The sequence below is a fragment of the Peromyscus leucopus genome, chromosome 3 (assembly GCF_004664715.2).
Source record: "Peromyscus leucopus breed LL Stock chromosome 3, UCI_PerLeu_2.1, whole genome shotgun sequence".
NCBI classification, from domain to species: domain Eukaryota; kingdom Metazoa; phylum Chordata; class Mammalia; order Rodentia; family Cricetidae; genus Peromyscus; species Peromyscus leucopus.
The window spans coordinates 122,066,177-122,083,845 of record NC_051065.1 but is presented as its reverse complement, the minus strand read 5'-3'; the positions used below and the strand labels follow the sequence as shown (position 1 = coordinate 122,083,845).

The following is a 17,669-nucleotide window of genomic DNA, read 5'->3' as shown; positions in this document are numbered from 1 at the left end:
TCAGAATGGCCATGGCCATGTGGTATTTAGCATTTTCCTCCAAACAGAAACATTCCCTGCTAGGAGGAGCAGGATCATAAGCTAAGGAAACATAAAACCAGGAAGCAGAGTTCCCAGGATCACAAGTCCTCATACACATGCATATAAAAAAAGTAATTGTTGGAATAGAAGAGCCTCTGGACAGATGGCTCTGTGCAGGGAGGGCCAAGAATGAAGCTTGTGTGAGCCTTTACCCATGCTGCAGTGAACTTTCACAGAAAGTTACTTTAAGTCTTTAACTCAAGCATGTCACCATGAGTCTTTAACTCACCCTGTAAGTGATCCCTTTAACCTATTATTTCTATGAGCTAGATCTTAGTGGAAGTATGTCTGGGGGGTCTGTTGTTGGTGCCCTACCTGGGGTAAAAAGACATTTGTTTCCATCACCCAGGAAAGTACAACATGTAGGCACCTTGAGTTCAGATTGCCAACCTAAGCACCAGAAAACAGTAATCTTTTGCTGTTTCAGGCCCCACAGTTCGCAGCAAACCCTTAGAGTGGTTCTGAGGTGCTGACTCAAATTTTGTACTGGTCATATTTCATGTGCTCAAGGGGGCTCAAGCATTATGTGAAAGCCTAATTTATAAAAACTTTAGAGAGGGTTTCTTTTATGACACTTTTCAAACTGCTTTAGAAATGAAAATATTTGAAATAAGTCTTAATTTGGATCTGAGGTAGTGAGCTTTCTCCCTCAGAGTCAATTATTTTCCAAATAAAATAATGTCATCTTCCTTAAGGGAAAGTATGCTTGATTACTCTGAGAAAACACGGAACAATCTGGCAATCCACTAGAGGTTTTGTAAACTATGAAAACTTATTTTATCTCCCAAAGTACAGAATTCATACCTAATAATATATATTATCATTTGCTAAAATGATGTGCAATTGTATTCGATTTGTATGCTCAAGGGATACATCTAAATATGCTACAACACATTTCTGTTTCTATTTGAAATTAAGAAGTAGTATTCCATATTCCATCATAAAGTTGATATCACAGGGCTATACGGTACCCACTGGTAGGTCAGAGGCAGTGATGAAGAGCTGTCAGAAATGTTAAGCAATATTGATACTCAGGGTGCACTTCCATCTAAAAAATTTTTTAATCATTATGGAATTTTAAGAATTTTGATGAAATTTCTGCCCTCTTGAAACCTAACTACTTTATGGGATCCAATGATAAAAATTATCACCACCAGCTCTTTCTAGTGCCAACCTGAGGTGCATGTCTCCAACTGGTACTTGTCCCGAAGGGTAAGAGGGTGACTCTAAATGTTTCTTGACCTACATGAAAACATTTGATAATCACTGGTACTCTGTTGTTTCTGCTGCTGCTTCATACTCAGCATCATATACTTGTCCTCTGTATGAAGGCAGTCAGGCAGTCACTGTTCTGAGGACTCCACATCACACAAACACACACACACACACACACACACACACACACACACACACACACACATTAACACACCTTAAGTATTTTGTATTCATATATATTTACCATATTGTCATTATGTAAAGTCACATTGAAAACATTTGGAGAAACAGATGTGCTATAAATCCTGGCACACAAACTTCCAACTTTTAAAGAAGGACCAGAAACCTGTGTGCCAAGAAACTGATCACTAGTATTAGCAATCTCATCATACCATCATCACCAATGCTACCAACACCACCATTATCATAATCATCACCATCACCATCATTATCACCATCAACTTTAGCATCATTTGCATGCTAGAACTGTTTACTTTAGAAACAACCTACATTCCTAGAGTTCAGCCCTTGTAGGTCATTGAACATATGTTGCATGAAGCTATGAATACTAAATGCACACTAGCAATATAATAAACTCAGACTGTTTCACAGGCAAAGTATATAACCATGAGCCCAGTCCTCATAAATGCCAGAGGAAATGTAATAGTTTTGTTCACTTTATAAATTAGATAAAATAATTAATAATAATAATAATAATAATAATAATAATAATACCCATGACCCAGGGGATGGATTCCCATGATAACATAGCTAAGAAACATTAGACTTTAATAACTGCAGATTTAATGCTCTTAACTGTCAGCTCTACTAAATTTCCTAGGTGGTGTTTGCTTTTTTTTTTTTTTCATGAAACTCACAATTATGGACCATTCCAATTTCTGCATCTTGAATGAAGCAGCATCCTTGACTCACATTTCAACAAGAAGCATTGATCAAACAATATTAACAGCATACAATGTTAATATTTTCATTTGTCTCCTTTCATTCTATCTTTAATTCATTTTATTCATCACAATTCTATCACCCTTTTTTTACCCATGATATATCATAGACACTCTCAGTAAATTCTTCTTTTATTTATAGTTAAGGTATCTAGCCTAGCTGAGCATACCTAATGAAGTCATTAAGGACTTTTCTTTAGTAAAAGTTTCAAATTGATTGTTCTAATAATTTTTTTATATAACTGCTGCTATATATCCATGCCTATGGGCAAAAACATCGGTGCTAGTTGATCTATTTACCTCATCTTTACTACTGATTAATATTTTCCATTGTGAAATTATTTAAATATAAAACTCATCACTGAAAAATGTTTTATTTTTGCTGTTCCTTTTTTCCTGGGTGGAGGACATATTTTCTTTGTTTTTGTCTTAAATTCTTTATCTCTGTAGCCATTGTTTTCTTTAACATAACCACTAGCATTCTTCTGGGCTTAATCTTTGTACTAATTGGGCTTTATGACATGGTCATAATTATGAGAAAGCATGGAGGAATCAGGAATCTTGGTTTAGAACTCCATCAACACGATTGCAAGCATACTTTCTTAGAGAAACAATCAAATATGATGTCACTGCAGGACTCTGTTTGAAGTGACTAAATTAGCATTCAGTTTGCTCTCTTTTGATCTTAATTAAATATGTATTTCTATGAGACCACAAGTCACAGTTGGTTTAAGCATCTGTATTAGTTATTTGTCTATTGCTGTGAAAAAACACCATGACCAAGACAATCTATAGACTGGGCTTATCGTTCTAGAGGGCAAAGATTCTATCATCACCACAGTGCATAGGCATGGCAGCTCACAGCAGGCATGGAGGCTGCAGCAGGAAGCTGAGAACTCACATCTTTGACCATAAGCACAAAGCAGAGACAATAGGCTGAATGTGGCTCAAGTCTCAAAGTCCACCCACAGTGATGTACTTCCTCCAGCATGGCCACACCTGCTAAACCTCCCCAAACAGTGCCAACATTGGGACTCCAGTGTTCATGTGGCTGGGATATTGGAGGTCATTTCTAATCCAAATTACTACTGAATCTGTTTAGAAATGGAATTATTTGGCTATTGCTTCTTTTTCTGTTTTATCTGGGGAAAAATAGGAAAGTCTTTGAAAGTGAAATATACCTGGTTGCCCTGTGAGATCAAGCCTTACAACTCACTCTTGTGCATTATCTCTTCCTATTGAGACTATAGAGACAATAATGAAGAAAGAATGAGGTGTCAAGATGTTTTCTGGTTTAGTGCTGTGCTGTAACATTTTGATAAAGTGTCAAAAATGTGATCATCAGTTCTACCTACAAATATGGGTAACTTCAATTGAGTATTTTTACATTCCGGGTTTGTAGTCAGCCAGAAACACAGACAATCCACTTCTATTGCAGGGACCAAGGCTTTCTAATCCTAAAAAGAACTTTCAGAAACACACCTGGAACTTTATTTCGTGTGTTCTTACTTCAGGTCTTGACCTTTGGTTATCATTTTTACTATCACATATTCGAGCTGCATCCCTATAATTCACTATTCTACTGAAGATCCCTTCTTGCTCCAAGTTTATGAATACTCACCAATCTCAGACTAATCTTAGAATATTTCTCCTATGGATTATCCAGGACCTTTCTCCATCACCTACCTTCAGATGCAGCTATAACAGCAGCATAGGTCTCTCTCTCTCTCTCTCTCTCTCTCTCTCTCTCTCTCTCTCTCTCTCTCTCTCTGTGTGTGTGTGTGTGTGTGTGTGTACACAAATCAACAATATTCTCAAAAAGAGACAACTGCTGAAGTTGGTAAATGGCAAACAGAGAGGAGAATAAATTTAGCCTCACTGAAACCAAGATGATTTGAGACTGTACCAAGCTTATATTTTTACACATTCATAGAGGGTTTTTTTTTAAGTCTTCACACCTCTTGCTGCACATCACATATGGCCTAGCCATTTTATTATTTCTTTCAAACTCTGCCAATGTGAACAGAATTGGGAACATGTTGTAAAGCATATGACCTGTGTGAAATTTCCTATTAATTGAATAAAATCTTAGACTTTGTTCTAACCAAATCACCATACATATTTGTATCTCAAACCACGAATATGGAGAGAATTGTAAATTTTTAGAGTTGAAAGAGGTTCTTTAAAGACCATCTGTTCCAGTCTCTCATTACACAGAGGTGTAAACTGAATCCACGAGAGGCAAAATGGCTTGTCCAACATCTGGTAAACAATAAAACTAGTAAACAGTGGAAAGAGTGAAGCTATCCAGTTGAACAACCTAGACGTTTATAGGTTTAACTCTATAAAGTTGTGTGTGCATGAATTTCTTTAAATACAAGCATGCTTAGGCATATATGCATCAACATATGAAGTCAGCTCTGCCAATATTTGGCAAAGCTGTGCTTCTTGCCTGGTGTCTTCCTAATTACTGATATGGACAATATTAGGTATCTGTCTTCTCTTGATTGTTGTGCATATGTCTCAGCAGAGTCTGAGAGAAGAATGTCTAAACAGTTAATTTATCTGGAGGCAATTCCAAAGTCCAAGAGTAAAGAATGGAAAGGCAGAAGTTGCTACTGTGGGCATTTGGGGTTTTTCCTATTGGGGATTCCTAAGGAACTGCAAGAAAAGACTGCCTAAGAATTGACTCTCCAAATAACAGAAGACTGAGTCATTTATTTGTGGACTGTCATGCTCCATTGGCTGAGAACTGCCCCCAAGGAGAGGGTTAGTTTCATGGTTCCCCATGCTTATGATGTACGAGAATGGCTTGAGGCAGAGAAATATAGAAAAATGCCACTAGAGCTGTAGCTGAAGTCAGAATGGGTAACAGGCTATTGGACCAAGAACATATGATACAGACTTCCAGGGATACTAAACAATACCAGGCAATTTTAATATTTTATACATACATTCGATTCTAATTTAAAAATACATGTAGGGGGAAGCTTCATAGGATACTCACTCATTGAGCTATAATAAAGACAATTTCAGAGCACCCCATAGTATCCTATAACTACACTAGAGCCTGAAATTGGAGATATGTGCTTTGGTCTCTTTCTGGCTCTCTCTGGCTCTCTGCTTCTCTCTCTTATCTCTCCATCTCCCTGTTTTATGTCACTGGCCAGTATGGACCATTCTTTCAATCAATATTAGCCCTATGTGCTATGCCCCTAGATGCTGTGTATGTAGCAGTGAACTAAAAGGAAAAACTCTTAAACCAATACAGCTAATACTAGCCTCTAAAACAACACAATTCTAAAATAATATTCTGCAGATACTGATAAGTGATCTGAAAAAAATTTAAGAAATTGGGGAAATAAAAGCTGTGAGCAAAAAAGGAACAATGCTGCTTTAATTCATCTATAGTTGTCATGAAAATATCATTTGATTATGTAACATTGTGGGACACATTGAAATAATAATAGAGACCAAATCTTAGGTAAAGTAAAGGTATATTCTTGACCCTACAGTCCAATTATAAATGATATCATTTCTGTTTGACAAGAAAATCAAATTTTAGGGGGAAAATAATTGCAAAGTAGCAGGTAAGAATTGCATCAAGCATACCAGTTTGTGGTTCTTTGCACAAATCTTGTCTCTTTAAGACACATCTTAATTTGATTCATTAATATTATGATACTGAAATTCCATGAAATTGTGAATAAAATGTCAAACACTATGGGTTCAAGTACACATGCACATACACACACAGAACTACAAGCCAATGTTGATTTTTTTATAGTCACTACCATTCCTGATTATGTAGTACCAATCTGATGGTTTCCTGGCTCTTTTAGAAAGTATAATATTGTCATCCCAGATTTGAATGGCTTTAGAGATGCAGAAATAAGGTAAATTACTTTGCAATTCAACTTTTAGATGATTGTTACAAGTATTCTTTTTTTTTGTACATTTGAATTATCACTGGAGACTGAGCCTATGATTTCATAGAAAAAATAAAGAAAACACACAGAACTAAAAAGCACCAATCAGTGCAGTGAACAATGATTAAATATTAAAGGATTTGTCCTAGGCACATGTAGCCTGGTTATATATTTGGAACAGAAAATGATCAGGAAAGGGGATATTTGTGAAGTGATAATTATAGTAAACATAAGCATACATACTGTCCTTGCCAATTTATTCTGAAATTTAAGGCTAAAGAAGTATAGAAAAATATGGATGGTACACAGAAAGATGAAAATGAGCAGTTGAAGAAATCTGTTCAGCAGTGAGTGTCGAGTGCTATGGAAATTAATGAAATCAAGACAAATAGCAAGAAAACAAAAACATTAATTAAAGCCTGACTTTATGTACTCTGAAAGAGGCATATGGTAGGGAAATATTAATACACTCATTGTTGGGTTGAGACTGCAAATCTTTCAAAACACAATTGAAAAGCTTTGTATCTTTCTGATTTTGTACCCTTTAATTTCTTGATAACTCCTAAAGAACACTGGATGAAATGCATACATTTCTTCTGGTAAAGTTAAGAAATCTATTTAGTCTTATATAGTTTAGAGGATATCTGTGCACAGTCATTATGATAAATAAAATTTCAGAACCTCAGTCAAGGTCTTTAGGGAATTAGGTATCAGAGAAATCCAGCTGATGTGTGCAGTTTGTGTTATACTGTTGAGACAGTGGAAGGTTTAGGCTCTGAATATATAAGGGAGATAAATATGATATCTAAAATAAAAAGGATTCCAAAATGTTCATAAGTCATGGAAGAGTGAGTATGTTGTATATCCAACCCAGGCAAGAATGTTAAAATTGGAATTTGAAGAAAATGTATTCAAAGAATTATAAATAAACAACAACAAATTAAAACAACTAATACACTAGTAAAATAATAAATTAAACAATTCATAAATAAAAGATAGTTAGAAGTTCTAAAACAAATAAGAATGCAAAGCACAATTTCAGGAGTGAATTTCAATCATGACCTGGCAAAATCAACAATCCCACTAAAAGAATGTAATTCATGGTGTTAAAAACTAGTCTTCTTGATTTTGAGACATAGAAGTCTCAAGTCCAGGATTTATGAATTTCAATGATTTTTTTTCATTTCTTGATTAATTAACAATATTGTCCACTATTGCAATAAAAAAACCCTAATAAATACTTACCTCCTAGGGTTAATATAAGAATGAAATGAGTTAAAAAACAAATACTTAGGAGTGTGCCTGCCATGAAGTGAGGGACCCAAACATGATGATGCTGTCTTTGCTCCAATTGGCAGTCTACTTGTGTATCACTAGAACTCCAAGAACATAGTAGCTATGTATGTTCTGTTCAGGTTCCAGTCCTGCACCTGCCCAATGCAAGTTATCCTGTAATATCTAAATGGATGAATCAGTTAAAAAGGATAGGGATCCAAAAGCTCTATTTGCTTCACGTCAAAAAAAAAATCAGAAATATTCAAATGTCCCTTTAGGAATTAACACTACGGACAACAAATCAGGTCAATCAGAGTCATTTAAAAAGACTGTGAAAGATATGTACTAATCCAAGCCAGGAAACAATTTCCAGCCCAGGTGGACTTACAATGCATCACTCCTGAATCACACATGTCAAGTGCTCAAATCTCCCAGCAAACTGAAAAAGCAATAAATGGCACATTTGAACTTTGAAAGCCTCTTTTCTATCCTTGCCTATGAGTATATGGCAAAACCTTCTGTATTTTGTTTTCTGCTTCCCAGTAGGCTATAGGGGCATTGAAATGAAAATCAGAGACTAATAAGATGGAGTAGATTGAAAGAACTACTCAGATAAAATCCCATCCAGTGACAACAAATAGGCAATACTTCTGACTATATCATTAGATTTACTGCCTAACACCTCCATGTAATTGAGCCCTGGGATGGGTAAAAAATAACAATGTTCAAACTAAATAATGTCTTAAAAAGCTGTAAAGGGAAAGGTTGACAGATGAAACATCGCTATGATGTCTGGACAGAGCACCCTGAAAAGAGCCAGTTAAAAACCATCAAGAAGGTGTGTTCACCACTGTCAGCAAATGCTAGCCACAGTAACCTGCACACTTAGGATTTTACCATTGCCATCTAAAGCAAAGGCCCACTTTTGAATTAGTGTGAAATACAGTGGCACTTTTAAATCAAAAAGTTTTGAAATGACACTCTACCTGCAAGGCACAACATGAATGATTGCAGTACTAGCAGTTCCCATGGCAACCTCATCTTCAGTTTCCGAGGTCAAAGGAGTTTCAAGTCCAATAACGAGTGAATAGAACTGCTGCTTCTGCTCCTTTTAAGTTTTGCGCAACCTTTAATCTGTGGACAAGAAGAGACATTACAATGAGATTTGGCTCCATGTCTCCTTACGGTCTCTGAATATCCACCTTTAATTAAATAAGAACAAAATCCACTTGTGGAAAATATGGAAGGAAAAGAAAGAACACCAAATTATCAATATGAAGACAAATAAGCTTCATAATTCTATTTTATTTTGAGATAGGATTTCTCTATACAGTCTATGCTGGCTCCAAAGTTCAAATTCTCCTGCCACAGCCTTCTCAGTGCCAGGATTATAAATGTAGATGGACATGCCTAGCCCACTTCATATTCTGTTCTTTCAAACAATACATAGGTAAGGACAAGGGCTGGTATGCCCCTGTATTAACTGGTAATAAACAAGAATCTCTCCTGATTTGGTAGGAATTAACTTGAAGGCAGTAGAAGAGACCTTGATTTACAAAATCACTCTCTGTTCTTTAGTATCCTGTCTTGTTATTTTTTTCCCATGAAAATAATATATCAAAAAAATTAAATAGAGAAATGTCCATAGAATGAGATAAATAATGTGAGCCTTAAGGTGAACTCTGAATTTCGAGAATGGAATTATATAGGAAAAATACAATTACTCTACCAATTCATGTATTTCCTTGCTGTACTCCATATTCTATTTTAAAATTGTGCTGCAGTACGGACAGGACTTTTGTGGTTATGCTCTCAGAAGGTTTGTGTACATGATCTTGGCACAAAGTATAATAAAGTAAGAGACAATGAAATCTGAGAAAGGTAGGACTCAGTGGGACCTCATGCCTTTGAAGGAAATGTCCTCAGAAGGGATTAAGGTAAGCTCTCAATGGACCCATGAATCCTTACAAGAGTGATTTATGACAGAAAGTGCTGACTCACTCATCCCTTGACTCCTATCTGCTATTGTCTCTTTCTCTTGTATGTACTCTTTCCTTCTGTTCAGCTCAGGGTTATGTCAGGGTCTGTACCAAACTGTTTGTACTCTGAGTTTCTAAAACTATAAGCTACAACAAACCTCCTTTTCTACATTGAGTAGCTGCCTCAGGTAATTCACTGAATAAAGAAAAAATGGGGTAAAACTACAGGCAACCAAAGGACACAGCTCCAGTATCTATTGAAATATATCTTCCCAATTATGAAGATATATTCTCACCTGGGTTCACATAGAGAAATGCAAGACGAAATTAAAAAAAGAATGAAGAGGCTATATTGTTCTCAGGAAATGGATACAACTGGAGATGATCTAAGTAAATTAACTTGGTCTCAGAAAGATAAATATCATTTGTTTCCTCTTATGCATGGATCACTGTCTCAAAGAGATTTAAAATCATACAGGTACAGATGACATGAAAGCAGAAGCAAAACTGCCTAGAGGGACAAAGGGAACCAATGTGAGGGGACCAGGGAGAAGGGGTGGTACTGAGGGATGAGGAGGAACAGGCTCACAGTGTGTTGTATAAACAGGGATGAAGGGCTGACTTATTGGTACTGATCTACTAAGTAATAGGAGAGTCACTTCCTTCTATTTTGTCCCCATCAGTGACCTAGATAATTCAACCAGTGCTCACACAAATGCCTCTAATTAACTAAGTGGGTCAAAAATCAACTCAAATATCATGAGTCTTGGAAAGAGAGTGGTGTGAATGATAGCATGGGGAGGGTGGGATGGGGAATAAGACTAATAAGGACACATTCTACATATATATGTATGAAATGTTAAAAAATGATTAAAATAAAGAGTTTACAAATGCATAGTAAGTGAATTTTTTTATATTGAGCCAAATTAATACTCTTGGAGTCAACTTACTAACTGTAGTTAGTATCCTAGGCCTTGAGTAAAAACTGATGAGTCAGAATCTGCAGATGAGTGTAGAAATAGTAAAATGTTACCTGTATTAGCAACCTGGTCCACTAAAGTCTATAGACAATGCTTTTGCAAAAGACTTTATGTGTTTGCACCAATCGGAAATAATTTCATAATCTCAAAATCTTCTATTACATATCCATTGTGCTGGTTATTTTTATGTCAATTTAACACAAGCTAGAGTTATTTGGGAAGAGGAAATCTCAAGAGAGAAAATGTCCCCAGCAGAGTTGCTTGTGATGCATTTTCTTCATTCTTCCGACTATTGTGGGTGATGCCATCCCTGGGCAGACAGTCTTTGGGTTCTATTTAAAAGCAGGGTGAGCAAGGCATGACGAGCAAGCCAGTAAGAAGTATCTCTCCATGTCTCTCCATGGTCTCTACAACAGCTCCTGCCTCCAGGTTCCTGCCCTGTTTGAGTTCTTGTCCTGACTTCATTCAACGATAGACTGTGATTTGGAACTGCATTCTGAAACAAACACTTTCCTCCCCAAGGTCATGGTGTTTTATCAGCAATACAAAACCTAACTAAGATATTTACTTAGGTGACGCTATTTTGCAATAAATCTAGTGATAGACAAAAAATAAACGAATTTCACTGTTACCAGAAGATTACTACATGCCCTCGGTGCTTCCTCTCATCCACACATTCTTCCATACATCTTGCAGGCAGTCATGCATGATACTTATTTGGAATATCGTCTGCTTTCCAGATGCAAGGGACTTGCATAAATGAACAAGATACTGTCTCTTGCTTGTAGGAGCTTATGCTCCAATGGAGACAGCTAGCCACAACTTCATCAACTGTAAATTATGCCTTTATTGTGAAAGCATGAAACTTTCTGGCTTAGAAAGCTCTTAGCAAGGTGATCTCCCCCCACCTCGGTTCTGAAGGCAGAGTAGAACTCTTACAATACACCTGACAACCACTTAACAAAAACAAACTCCAGAATCAGGAAACTGGCAACTCTGGCAGTAACTAGCTGTGTAGTCCTAAGTACTTCTTAGCTTCCTGTGAAGGTTGTTTTGGGAGAAATGTCCTGGTTAAGACTATGAAACCTGTTTTAAAACTTTCCAGTATCACCAGTTACCAGATATGATAATTACTACAGCCTCAATACATATATATGAATATGCATATACATAATAAATTACATTATAAATGTAATGCATATACACATGTGGAAACCCCTAGTTTTTTTTTTATTGAATATAACCTGAAGTTTCTCATTTCATTTTTATGTATGACAGACACACTGTGAGCAAATACAGGCTTCTGTAAAAATGTGCTCTTAGGATTAATTTACTATACCTGGCCAATGAAAAACCTTCATGTCTGTCAGAAAGACAAAAGAAAAGGAGCTTTCATCATTAGAGAACTCATCCCTCTTTTGTGGCCTTAAATAGATCCACCTGTGGTAGAACTGGACTTAATACATTGTGAAGACAAGAGAGATCCTTGACCTGTGATTTGCTGATGTGGCAGAAAGAGGTTTGTGTCTCTAATTGGTTGTGTTCAGATACTCTTATAACATGAATGGTGATTAGGACATTTTGGATAAACAGGATGTGCTGATCAATGAAAACTATTAATGTCTAAAGAGAGTGATCAGAGTATTAATAATTAATTTGCCAGAGTAATGTCATCTCAGATCTAGAGATTGATCTACAATGTTAAGCAGTTTCTAGGAGCAATTAAAACTAGCTTAGGAAATGTATCCAGTTACAAGACCAAGATTTAGTTCATGATAATGATGCTATTTACAGGGCATATTCTTTGAAGAGCTTAAGATTCTAAAGATGGAGAAATTCAAGAACAGTGTAGGCATTTATTTACATTCGGGTGATAAGGTTCACCCTTAATAATCAGAAATAATGGTGTCCTTGACAGTCATTTTTCTAGTGGACAGGATTATCAGAAGCAGTAGGTTTTCTGAAGGGTGCTGGAGATTCATGACCCTCATGTGGGATTGCGGTGCAGGATAGAAAGTTTCACAATTTCGGTTTTCTGGCCAGTGCCAAAAAGAAAGGTGCAGGATAAGCTGAGAGTTATGGTAGCAATAGATCTCCTGTGCAGCTTTGAGCTCTCTCTGCTTTATTGGAAGGTGGCTGCAGCAGAGGTAGTATACTATGCACTAACTCCGAGATCTTCTCCAGGACTGACACATAAATCCTGGAGAGGATGCTGCACAATGAAACAGAACTTGGTTATTTTTCTCTGAGGAAGACGGAGATGGATAACTGAGAAGTCTACATTTTTTTTTATATATATACACTCCCATACCAAGTGAAATTCTCCCCCAATCCTTGAAGCAATGGCTACACTAGTAATTGTACACAAGGATAAACCACTGGAGAAACTACAAAAGAATGATTCAGACTATCATTGAGAGCCTTGCTTCTGGGACTGTATGCTCACAGCCCAGCCATGTACTAATATATGTTCTGGCACTTGGCTAAATTAAAATTATGATGGCATTTAAATAGTGCTGATTCAGTGCGTGTTGTGGGGACATAAGTGGTAGGTATGCAGAGACAAGAAAGGCAGGCCCTGGTCTTCAGTGAGCTTCCAGTTTATTTGTGAAAGGCAAATAAACCAGTAATTATAATTCCACACAAAGCATCTAGTGAGTCTGTTAAGGAAAGTTGTGAAGGCAGAAAAATAAAAGGGAGGAAGGTATCCAGAAATCGACAGGGCAAGGTCTTCAAAAATGTACTTCAGAGGGGCTGCATGAATCAATCTTAACCATCAAATAATGGGGCAAAAGCTTCCTAATCTCTACTGGGAAAATCAACAGTCAAGAAATGGATCTCAGACAGTGTCAGATTGTAGAGATACAAAAGAGTAAAAAGTTCATCCTGCCACACTGGCATGTGCTCTCATCTTGAACTTATAGTTCTCCAGCTGCATGGTTCATCTAAAAATAACTGGAAAAATACACAAATTTGGAGCTTATTGGAAAGATTAAGGAGAAAATACATGATCCTCTCAGCATGGGTACTGTCCTAGAGTTGGCTTAGAAGTCATCCTTGTTAAAGGCAGCTGGAAACAAGCTATGGTTGAGAATACGAAAGGAAAAAGTTGCTAAGTCCAATGCCAATTTCCCATCAGTCTTTGTGGCATATTACACGTTTTGAACTTGGGCAGGAAAGCTAGCTCCATCAGAAAAGTACATTTCTCCCAAGAATGAGGACCTGAATTTGGATCCACAGAAACAACATAAAATACTGGGTATCATGACCTGTGTCTCAGGAACAACTTCTACACGCATAGACTTTCATACTTGCTTTGGAAGGGCAAGCACAGAGCTAGAGAGACAGGGATAGAGCTAGAGGGACAGGATCCCAATCAGCTGACTTCCCTGTGTGGAGATCTGCTGTCCAAGTCACCCCTTAGAGCAACAGATATTTCATTTATTTCTTCTCTTTTTCTTTCCTAGTCAACAAGGTAATTATGTCTCCAATTACTAAGTATGCTTTTAATTTATAATGCAGTTTTCAAGGCCTCTAATCATGAAGACAAAGCAGAAAAATGCTGGATTTAAAATTTGAAATGAAGCACATTTCTTCTGTTTTTTTTTTTTTTTTTTTTCATGAACCATGTGGTTTTGGGAGAGCTAATTGTGTCAGATATTCTGTAGGTTGCAAATCACACATTCACCTCTATCTGCTACCAGAGGGCATTCTAAAGGTAAACCAGAATGGTTTGTGAATGCTTATTCTTGCTTAGGCTCTGATTCAAATTTAGCTTTTTCCACCCCCTTGCACCTCATCAAACTGAGTTCTTAAATTTATGAAGGAATGGCTCTTAGTTTTCTCCTTTGATATTTAATAGACACATAGAACAATAGTTACTTGTCAGAAAGGGAGTCACTAAACAGTTGGCATGTAAATGGAAGAATAAATGTACCTAACATCTTTTGTGGATATACTGTGTTTTTATATTCAATTCCCATTTAAACCTTTGCAACCACTCTGAGGTCAGGTAGCACTGTCCTTTATAGAATTACAGCTTTGAAAATTAGAATATGAGAGCATATGGAACTTTTCCAAGGTCAAATACTCAGAAATCAATACAGGCTCTATTCAAATCCATGTCTTCATACTAAAGTAGTTGACATTTTACTATAAGCAATGAGCTCTTTTTTGGAAAGTAAAATGTCTTTTAAAGTCTGACATCATGTTCTGATGGTGACTCTCTCCTCTACTTCTGCTTTTCATGCTGTCCTCTGCCAAAGCCAAGCTGGACTATCAGTAAGCTAAAGGATAGAACGTGTATAGCATTCACCATACAAAGCATAACATGGATTTTAGGGCTGAGTTTTTGTCAGAAGGCCACAGTTCCCAAGCATTAATTCAGAATGCTTCTCCCACATGTGTAAGCACAACAGGAACTTTGGTTTTCTCACTAACTATTATTTATTGAGAGCACTGGCATTTTTAATTCATGAATTTAAAAGACGTTCATTTGAAGTTGTATTGTATAGTTGATTGCTTTCTAGCTCTACAATTGGCTACTGAGGGGTGCTGTCAATCACAGTGGTGGAAAAGCAGTGAACATAAATGAAAACATGTAGAAAAGTGGGATTCCACTGAAAGCAATGTGCTTAACATATAGATGGAAAAACAGGATGTAGTTTGATCTTAAAATTCAGTCAATCAACAGACTTTTTTTAGTAAAGTCAGTAATGCAAATAGTCATGTACACATTACAAAGGTCAAGGCCTCTACTCATAAAACATTTTAAACTTACCAGGGTAGACGAGATAAGTGATCATACAAATTAGCTTATAATTAAATAAGAAGTATAGGTAATCTATGTGTTTTATGGTTATACCATCTGGCTTAAAGGTTCTTGGATACTGAAAACTCATGTTTCTTAAGTCAGATCATTTAACACTCTCTTTTATATTAACTTTGTTCTCTAATCTTCATTCTTATGTGGCACCCAACCCTGCCAACTTATTGGAGATTGTAATGATTAGACTGCTAGTAATGGTGGGAAAAAGACTATTGTTTGCTTTAATTGTTAGCATTGCTTAGGGCAAGAATGTGAGGAATACTGGTAATGTATTTGAGAAGTCACAGCTAAGATGTGGACATGGGTGAGCTGAAATTCTTCATGTACCCCCTACTCACTCTCTCAGATGCTGATTTTGTTGATATCAACCAAGACCACATTGGAGAGGATCTCAAGAAAAGGTGAACCCCACTCACCATGTAATTAGAGAGTTTATAGGCAAATAGTACTTTCTATTTCTGTTAATTCTATACAATGATTTTGTTAAGCAGATACATTCTATGGTAGAAGGCAGCTATGCAATATTAATTTCAATTTCAATTGAGAGTATCAGAATTCCTAAAACTGGAGTTACAGATGGTTGTGAGCAACCCACTGTGGGTGCAGAGAACTGAATTCAAGTCTCCTGGAAGAGCAGCACATGCTTTGTACTGCTAACTCATTTCTTCTGTTCTCATTTCAATTCTTGAAGGATCTTTTTCATCTAAAAGTACTATCAGTTTTTCAATGCAGTTTTTCCTCATAATAATTTACTTGATATTGGACTTTCATACATGGCTACTGAGGACTCATCTGTAAAAATCAAAGTATTCCTAATAATCACAATTATTATTATTATTAAAATATTAAAAATACATCACTGATCTAAACTTTAGAATAACTGGGGTCCAGGCTCAGTGGTAATACTGTCTTATTGCACAATTTCCTTCAATAGTTAGAGAGGGCTGGACCAAAGTGTTAAGTTTACTAAGACATTGAATTGTACCATTATCTTAGAAAAGAGCTGTCTCTTAGAATTTATTTAAATAAAAAGCAGTCACCAGGCTTTTGTCACTACTGCAGTTCCTATATTCCCAGTTGCCCATCTCAAAAATAGTTTGAGATACCTTGCTTTTAAATTCTGCACACAGTGTTTTTACTGAAAATTGAGTCCCTAGCTACAAACACAGACTCACTATCCATACCTTCCACTAAAAAATAGCTTACTGTACTGACTCTTAGACTTTTGTTTAACTTTTAAATATATTAAAAGGAATATGTAAACACAGCTTTCTCACTCTCATTCCTCTCAGGGAATGGCTTCCCATGCTAGGCTCTTTCTATGTTTTTTTTTTAATACTGAAAATTAAGTTTTTCTTATATGCTATTTATTAATTTTTTCTCTTCTATTAATTTACCATATGGATAAGAATTCTTCTCTATTACACAGTAACTTTTAGTGACAAAAATACCTTGTTTCACTGTTTTTCAGATTTAGTTATATCATATAATTTGGATAAAAAATTCATCTGAGCCTCATTGATTGCATTTCTTTCTTCCCTCTTTCCTTTCCTCCCTCTTTCTGCTATTTTTGGCATTAGTGATTTCTTTATATAGTTATATTTTAATTGTATACCATGTATTTATCCTGATTTCTCTATCACAGTGAATCCATTCAATAAGTTCAAATATACATGGTAGCACATCAGCTTTAATAAGTGCCATGAATTCAGGACAATGAGGTATTGACAATTTTTAAAGACTCTTTTTCAGTTTAAGTGTACGAATGTTTTGTCTGTAAGTATGTATGTGTACCATGTGCTTGACTGGTACCCACAGAGGCCAGAAGAAGGAGGCCTCATAAATGAAGTTAGAGATGATTGTATGCCACCACATGGATGCTGAGAATTGGACCCAGGTCCTCTGCCAGAACACAAGTGCCTTTCAATTGCTGAGTCATCTCGCCAGCATAGGCATTGAACATTTTAACAATTCTGTTTTTAAAAAAAGCAAACAAATAGAGCACAAAACTTCTATAATTCACTTGAAAACACAAAATTTGTCTACTTCACCTGAAATGTTATTCATAATTTTCCATAGAGACAAAGCTTAAATGTATGGAGAACACACAGCAAAATGTAATAGGAAATAATCATCACAAAAGAAGATATGATTCAAACTTTCAGTCATCGTGGTGATGCGATAAGGGAACATAATACAAAATTACTACAGAAATGATAAATAATAGACACCACTCACAGAATTTCTTACGGAGAAGTAGTTACCTGTATATAAACTTTAAGTAACATAATCTTTAAAATAACACTTAAGGAAGGCAGCAACACAATTTTCATTTAAAGGTTAAGTAAATTGTTCCTTATTAGCTTTCTGAGAAAGAGACTAACTTTGAGTTTAAATATTTCCTTCCTAAGACTATTGAG

General features: G+C 36.2%; 1 protein-coding gene across 8 annotated transcripts in view; it reads right to left on the bottom strand.

Annotated features, from left to right (window-relative positions):
• Cntn4 (contactin 4) overlaps window positions 1-17,669 on the bottom strand; it is a 1,006,259-nt gene that overhangs the window by 502,853 nt on the left and 485,737 nt on the right. For all 8 annotated transcript variants that reach the window (XM_028886659.2, XM_028886661.2, XM_037204356.1 and 5 more), the window contains one exon: window positions 8,449-8,596. In XM_028886659.2, coding sequence (XP_028742492.2) covers window positions 8,449-8,503 — 55 coding nt within the window. In that variant the 5' untranslated portion in view covers window positions 8,504-8,596. The remainder of the gene's footprint in view (window positions 1-8,448; window positions 8,597-17,669) is intronic.